Genomic DNA, 8631 nt, shown 5'->3' on the forward strand with positions numbered 1-8631 from the left:
TGTGTTCCAGTAAAACGTACTCACAGAATTGGGTCGGGGACTGCATATGGCCTGTAGAGCATACTATGCTGACCACTGTTCCACAGCTTTGCTACTCAAAGTGTAGTCCTGACAACAGCAGTATGGACATCATTTGAGAACACTTGGTAAATGCAGAACTCAGGCCATGCCCACTACCGACTGTGCGAATCTTCTTTTTAATAAGATCACCCAGTGATTTGAATGCCAGAGATGTTCTAGAGACCAGGGTCCTGCTAATTTTGTGCAAGCTGTTCTTGAGTTCCTAGCCTTAAGCGGTCCTCCCACCTTAGCCTTGCGAAGCAGAAGCAGTTATTAAGGATGTGTCTTGGCCGGGCGCAGTGGCTCACGCCTGTAATCCCAGCACTTTGAGAGGCTGAGGTGGGCAGATCACGAGGTCAGGAGTTCGAGACCAGCATGACCAACATGGTGAAACTCCGTCTCTACTACAGCTACTTGGGAGGCTGAGGCAGGAGAATATCTTGGACCCGGGAGGTAGAGGTTGCAGTGAGTCGAGATCGTGTCACTGTACTCCAGCCTGGGTGACAGAGTGAGACTCAAAAAAAAAAAAAAAGGAATGTGTCTTCCTGGATATTCTTGAATATCTTTACATTTGTATTTCTAGACCTGGCAGAAGACCCCTGGGATTTTTATCTTTAATATGTTCAAAGAATAGTTTGGAGTCTGACGAACCTATGCAGGTCCATAGTAAGAAACGCCTAAAACCTCTTATACCTGCATTAAGACAGAAATTGAAAAGATCTAATCCATTCAATGAAAGCCAGAAAAAAAATCAAGATTCCTCTGATCCGCTTCCATCTCCAAGTGTTATTAATACTCAATCTAAGAATATTAGCAGCTCAGCAACTCAGGTATGTGATAACTACTGTATTTTATTGTTTGTATGAGATGGGTTGGATATGAGATTCGACTAGGGAAAACATAGTAATTTGTTATTTTTATTTGATGTCAGAAATTATTTTAGGGCAACTCCCATCCTTCTCTCCATCGTGTTCCTCCGTAATGGAAGAAGAAAAGGTGTTGAGTCAGGAAGTTACAGTTAGGTTAGTACAGAGCGGTTGAACTAACCATAAATGGACACTTAATAGCCATTCCTTTAATCTAGAGACCCTTCTGACTTGTGGAAGCAAAAGGAAGCAGTGCTGACACCCACAAGAATTTAAGGAACTGTAAAACTAGAATTTGTTCACATGTTTCATTTCTATGTCTCCTGAAGCTATCCAATGGCAAGTATTGGGATGGAAAAATCTGTAAACCTGTATCAAAGACTTTGTAAAAATATTGGGGTGACTTAAGATCTCAACAAAGAAAAGGCTGGTGAGCATCTATTGAATAGCATGAGCCTTTGAAAGGGGTACTTTTGTAAAGAATATCTTTAAACTTTTTTAAACATTTTGTATTATTTGTTAGAATTATTTTCTGAGATCATAGATTTTATCAGTCTTGCTTATCATGGCCAAAGTTGTGAGTTTTTTTGTTGTTTTGTTTTGAGACAGAGTCTCACTCACTCTGTCACCCAGGCTGTAGTGCAGTAGTGTGATCTTGGCTCACTGCAACCTGCGTCTCCCGGGTTCAAGTGATTCTCCTGTCTCAGCCTCTCAAGTAGCTGAGATTACAGATGCATGCCACAACACCCAGCTAAGTTTTGTATCTTTAGTAGAGACGGGATTTCGCCATGTTGGCCAGGCTGGTCTCAAATGCCTGACCTCAAGCCATCTGCCCGCCTCGTCCTTCCAAAGTGTTGGAATTACAGGCATGAGCCACTGCGCCCGGCCTGTAGTAGGTCTTACTGTATTCAGGGAAAAAGACCCTTTGTGATAAAGACTGCAAATTTTTTTTTCTCTGTATGTCATTTGTCTTTTGATTTTGTGTATGGTGGTTTTTGCCAAGCAGACATTTTTTATTTCTGTTTAGATTAATTTGTCAATGTTTTATAGCTTTCTGCTTTCAGGTAGTTTAAAAAGGTACTCTTCCCAGCTGGGTGCAGTGGCTTATGCCTGTAATCCCAGCACTTTGGGAGGCCAAGGCGGGCGGATCACCTGAGGTGAGGAGTTCGAAACCAGCCTGGCCAACATGGCAAAACTCTGTCTCTATCAAAAATGCAAAATTTAGTCAGGCATAGTGGCATGCGCCTGTAGTCCCAGCTACTCGGGAAGCTGAGCTAAGGGAATTGCTTGAACCCAGGAGTGGGAGGTTGCAGTGAGCTGAGATCATCCCATTGCACTCCAGCCTGGCTTTATCTTGAAATAAATAAATAAATAAATAAATACCCTTCCCCACCTACCTCCGTCTAGAATTATAAAAGTGTTTTTCCATGGCATTTTTTACAGTAGAGTTTTTAAAAAAATACTTTTATATTTAAATCTTTTCATCCATCTAGAATTTGTTTTGGTAAGCTATAGGTCTGACTTTTTCCCCCCTGAGATGGTTATATAGTTGTCCAACATCATTTATTTAATAATACAATAACTGTTTCTGATATAGCACTTTTATCAGATGCTAAGTTTCTATATATATTGGGGTTATTTCTAGTCTATTTTTTAGTCAATAGATTTTCTAGTCAATAGATTTATCTATTTATCTATTGATAAATCTGTCATTCCCGTGCCAATACCGTGCTGTCTTAATTTGTTTATAGATTTGTAAGTATGCTAATTTCTGATAAGGTATCTTTGATATGTTATCTTTAGGTGCTGTTTTGTTTCATGGGTCTATTATTATTATTATTTTTTAATGTGACAGTCTCACTCTGTCGCGCAGGCTGTAGTGCAGTGGCCAGATCTCAGCTCACTGCAAGCTCCGCCTCCCGGGTTTACGCCATTCTCCTGCCTCAGCCTCCCAAGTAGCTGGGACTACAGGCACCCGCCACCTCGCCTGGCTAGTTTTTTGTATTTTTTAGTAGAGACGGGGTTTCACCATGTTAGCCAGGATGGTCTCGATCTCCTGACCTCGTGATCCGCCCGTCTCGGCCTCCCAAAGTGCTAAGATTACAGGCTTGAGCCACCGCGCCTAGCCGGGTCTGTCTATTCTTATGCAACTAATTGAAGTATTTTTACTTTAATAATTTAGTGACAGATTTAACTGTATTTTTCTTTATTAAAATTGTTCATGGAAATTAAGATGAAGTAATGGACTATGGGTACACTATGATTTACCTAATTATATCTAGTGTGGTATATTTAGTTGCTTCCAATTTTATTATTATAACTAATGCTACAAAGGTTATCTTAGTCATAAAACTCTTAACTACATTTAGGATTATTTACTCAATGTAACAGCATAGAAATGAAATTTTTGGGTCAGTGATTGTCAACATATTTAAAGCTCAGTATTTATTGCCACATTGCTTTCCAAACAGATCGTATCAATTTAGACTGCTATACACACACACATACACATATATATGTAAATGTATTACAGTTTTATTTTACTTTATTTTTATTACCTTTTTAGGTTTCTTGTGATCAGCCCTTACTGAAAGAAGGACATAAAAGTGCCCAAAAGCGGGCCCTTCAAGGGGAGCCAACCACAGTCTCTGAATATTTCTTCAATGATATCTTCATTGAAGTGGATGAAACAGAATAAAACAGTCTTTTGTCTTTTTCTTTTTTAAATTAGGTCTAGGATTTCCAGAGTCAATTACATCAACAAAACAGTATTTAGAGCAAAATATCACTGTCTATTTTTCTTTAGGTTGATTTTGAATATTTAATGAGCTTGATTTGAAGCTTTTATAATCAGTGGAAAACATTTCTGAGGTTCCTCTCATTCTGATTGATTCAGCGTTTTGCAAATAGCAAGCAATTAAGACTGCTTTCTCAGACAGATGTTGTTTACATTTTGACTCTTCCTGTGCTAAGCACACATGGACATTTGGGAATGTTGTGGATATATGTCTCTGTATGAATTGCAGTGCAGATAGATTTGGGGGTTAATTGTATCGTATTTAACATTTAGCTTCTTTTGTGAAGATTTTTTATTTTTAGGGGGAGACGATGAAGGATGAAGCCTTTTCCGTTGCTTCTATGTACAGTCATGTATCGCATAATAATGTTTAAGTCAACGATGGACCACATATATGACAGTGGTCCCATATAATTAAAATGGAGATAAAAAATTCCTATCAACTAGTGACATTATAGCCATCATAACACAGTACGTTGCTTTTTTATGTTTAGATACACAAATACTACTATTGTGTTACAACTGCCTACAGTGTTCAGCATAGTAACACATTGTAGAGGTTTGTAGCCTAGGATCTCTAAGATATACCACATAGCCTTCTGTCTGTAGGGTGTGTCGCAGTCTGTACCATCTCAGTGTTTGTAAGTAAACTCTGTGTTTTTCCACACAAGATCACCTAACAAGGCATTTCTTAGAACATACAGTTAAGGGACACGTGACTATATGTGAAAACAAATTGTCAAACTTCACTTTAGTATGGTAAATGTTAAAGAACTTTTCTATTATCAGCTGTTTGTCTGACTAAAAAATACATATTTTCTAATTCATGGTGATGTAACATTAGTCCTCATTGAAAACTAGTATTTAAACATAATTATTTATAAAGATGACACATCAAAGAGCTTATTTATTTTTAAATTTTTTATTTAAAAGGATATTCAGTTTTAGCTATTTTCACCCCTCAGATTGTAGATAAGGAAGGCATTAACAAATTTATGTTTGTCTCCTTTTCTCTTTAATTTTAAAGATATTTGAAATGCTATAACTAAAATGTTTGGTGTATATGTTTTGAATACCTTTGTTCCCTCAGTTTAGTATATTGACTTTGTACTGTGAATTTTTCTGTTTTTCTTCTTTCTTGGATAATCTCAGGATTTTCATGAGGGTAGGGGGAACTCAACTTTGTTTATTAGACAAAATTTCCATACAAAGTTCAATCTCCTTGATACACACACAGACATATATTAGTTTTTAAAAAGCCAACTTCTTCATAGTTTTTTCTTGATTCTCAAGGAACACTTAGATCTTTAAGCGTGGAACATAATAGTGATGTTAAAAACAGAGAAAATAAGACTTTATAAACTTAATGATTATCATCAATATGAATTTAAGATTTGTTTTAATTTCAAGATTTAATGATTTACATATGTAATAATTCTGTTACCTACCCAAGCAGATCTGTAGTAGTTCCAATTAGACTTCTCAAACAGCAAATTTATCCTGATTTTATTTGAAAAGCCTCTTGGAATGATAATATAGTAGCTCAGGAATTGGAAACTTTCTGCAAACTATTTTGGGTTTGCAGGCCAGATGGTCTCTGTGGCAGCTACTCAGCTCTGCAATTTCAGTGTGAAAGAAGCCATAGACAGTACTTGAATGAAGGACTGTGGCTGGATTGGCCTTTTAGTTTGACCCCTGCATTAGGCCCCAAATTTTCTTACCCTGAGGTGCTGATATCTGTATGTATGAGTTATTTGTCACTAAAGTTATGAGTTGTGCCTAAAAGTTAAAACTGTTGATTGTATTATATAATGATCAGTATTTCAATTGGGAAGATATTTTAGAGTCTAGATAATTATGTTTGTATATTGAAAAAATGGTGGCCAGTTTTTAAGTTCCTTAATAGAAGAGAATTATGTCTCAGCAGGTATAACAGTAATGCTAATTTATTGAAACTACTGCTGTTAGAGCACTTCTTATTCATTGTCTTTTAGTAAAATTTATGGCATAACATTTTGTCAGAGAGGAGGCTATATAATTTGGAGTGGAAATTGTAAGTAGGCATTTATTTCATGATTGATATGTCACAGAAATTATGGTAGTAAATCACATTGCTATTTTAATACCCTGTTTAGGTAAGTTTTTAAAACTCATATTCTGAAAAGATTTCATTCTCTTAGTGTTAGTTTGGGAGTTAGATTGCCATGATTAAACTATTATTTATCCTTGTGTAATAGAATTTTTAACCTTAGCATCTATCTCTTTTTAATCTATAATCTAGTTTTATGGAAGATGGAATTTCTTACTATATAAAGAATACAAAGACTCATTGTATTAGAGAATCAAGTCAGCCAGCTAAATTATCCTACTGTTACATCCTTAAACCTGATTTTGGAAAAGAGAAAGTTAATCAGTGTATTTACCTTACATGGTGGAAAGAACTATGTTAGGTCTGATTCATGTAAAGAAGATGTTGCAAAGAATTTATTTCACAAATCTTAAAGGAGATGTGAGTAAAAGTTTTATCTTTTCTTGACTTTTTCTCCTGAACACTTATATCTTAGCAAGTGGTCAGCATGAGGGTTTGAACGCCTAATTGTTGGTAAATGGTTGAGGCATGACAAAAATACTAATATCCACTGTTTATCATCATGTTATTTGAAACAAAAGTGACCATGTATACTATCTTGCTTGAAGAAGTCTTTGACAGAAAAAGCAATATCATGTCATTTATAAATTTTCTTGTTCTAAAGAAAGCAGTTGTATATATATAAATTATGTAAATAAAAGTTATTTTATACCATTTCTGTTGTGTCTTTTTAAGATGACTAAATAAAGAATTGGCTGGGTATCATGGCTTACACCTGTAATCCCAGCACTTTGGGAGGCCGAGGTAGGAGGATCACTTGAGCCCAGGAGTTCAAGACCAGCCTGGGCAACATAATGAGACCTCATCTCTACAAAAAAATTAAAAATCAGCCAACTGTGGTGGGGTGTGCTTTTGGTCCCAGTTACTCAGGAGGCTGGCATGAGAAGATCGCTTGAGCCCAGGAGGAGGTTGAGGCTGCCGTGAGCTGTGATTGCCCCATCACACTCCAGCCTAGATGACAGAAGACGAGCCTGTCTTCGTGGGGAGGAGAACAGTTTTTGACAGGTGTGCATATCCGTAATTTCAAAGCTGTAGGAGTCTGCAATGTGATTGTCCTAATAGTATTTGGAAGAGACTTCACACAGCATCTCTGTTTGCTGCAGCATCGCATCCTGAATCTGCTGGAGAGTCCTGTCTTACATTGGGTTTCACTAACAATCGGCAGTGTTATGGGTTACCCAGGAAATCGGTTGGGGTGGTATTCCCAAATATATTTTATCTCAAATTCAAAGGGCCTCTTCGAACATTGTTGCTTCTGTCGTCATGATGGCCAGTGCAAGGTGCAGAATCTTGTCTCCCTCTCCCTACTGCCTTTGTTTAAGAGACGGGGACTCACTTTGTCGCCCAGCCTGGAGTGTGGTGGTGTGATCATAGCTCACTGCAGCCTCGAACTTCTGGGTGCAAGCAATCCTCCCAGACAGGTGAGCCATCATGCCTTGGTAGCTTGTTTCTTCCCTTTAAAAATAGATCCCATGTCCTCAGACCACTAGACCCTTAGGAGATTCGCCTATGTGACAGGCTCCTGAACTTTAGCAGGATTTACCTCCCAACCTCTTATATACATATGTCTTCCTAAGACATCTAACTGCTTGCTAAGTCCTGCATTCCAGCTCCAGTTAGCATAATGTTATCCATGTCACATTTCATTTTTTGTCAAAAATCAAGAAAATACAAGTCTCTCCAGATATTTTCTGAAAGAAAATGAGGGTATTCATATCACTTTGAAGTAAGTAAAATCAGTTGTCCCTGCCACATAGAAATGCAGGTTCTTTTAATTTTTCTTACCGGAATGGAAAAGGTTGCATTTTTTTCATGCCACTGGCTTTATTCCAGGTATTAGGAGTTGTGTTGATTTGGTCTAATAAAGGTACCAATCTTGAACTGCAGCTGTGATTGACATCATCATTTGTTAAATCTGTGATAACTTAGTGTCATTCCCCAAGACCAGTGGTTCCCAAACTTTATTGCACGTCAGACTCGCCTGGGAAGCTTTAAAAAGTTTCTATGTCAGAGTTCTATCCCCTATTGTTAATCAGTGTCTGGGTGCAGTGGCTCATGCCTGTTATCCCAGCATTTTGGGAGGCTGAGGCGAGACATAGCGAGACCTCATCTCTACAAACAAAACAAAAACTAGCAGAGCATGGTGGTGTGTGTCTGTGGTCCCAGCTACTGGAGAGGCTGAGGCAGGAAGATTGCTTGAGCCCAGGAGCTCAGGGTTGCAGTGAGGTATGATCACGCCAGCCTGGGTCACAGAGTGAGATGCTGTTGCTAAAAAACATTAAAAATACAATAGAAGAAAAGATCTATCAAAGGCAGATCAGTAAGCAAGGTCTTTGTGGGGCAGTTGTCGACCTCACCAAGACATCTGAACATAATCGGTTTTCAGTAGAAGAACTTAAAAATTTGTTCACATTACATGAAAGTTCAGATTGTGTTACTCATGACCTGCTTGACTGTGAGTGTACAGGAGAAGTTCATACAGGTGATTCGTTGGAAAAATTCGTTGTCTCTAGAGATTGTCAACTTGGTCCACATCACCAGAAATCTAACTCCCCGAAACCTCTTTCTATGTCCCAGCTGAAGCAATGGAAACATTTTTCTGGAGATCATTTAAATCTTACAGATCCTTTTCTTGAAAGAATAACAGAAAATGTGTCATTCATTTTTCAGAATATAACCACTCAAGCTACTGGCACATAATGAAAGATTACTTCATGACATTCCATTGCTCTTCTTTTGAAAATTAGTATGGTAATTAA

The 8631-nt window shown here is 37.8% G+C and overlaps 1 protein-coding gene across 2 annotated transcripts in view; it reads left to right on the plus strand.

The window, feature by feature from the left end:
* BDP1 (BDP1 general transcription factor IIIB subunit) overlaps positions 1 to 6528 on the plus strand; it is a 128833-nt gene extending 122305 nt beyond the window's left edge. For both annotated transcript variants that reach the window (XM_017890622.1, XM_017890621.1), the window contains exons 40-41: positions 644 to 890; positions 3493 to 6528. In XM_017890622.1, coding sequence (XP_017746111.1) covers positions 644 to 890; positions 3493 to 3624 — 379 coding nt within the window. In that variant the 3' untranslated portion in view covers positions 3625 to 6528. The remainder of the gene's footprint in view (positions 1 to 643; positions 891 to 3492) is intronic.
* The last annotated feature ends 2103 nt before the right edge of the window (positions 6529 to 8631 follow it).

The sequence above is a fragment of the Rhinopithecus bieti genome, unplaced genomic scaffold, assembly GCF_001698545.2.
Source record: "Rhinopithecus bieti isolate Rb0 unplaced genomic scaffold, ASM169854v2 scaffold_18354, whole genome shotgun sequence".
Classification (NCBI taxonomy): Eukaryota; Metazoa; Chordata; class Mammalia; order Primates; family Cercopithecidae; genus Rhinopithecus; species Rhinopithecus bieti.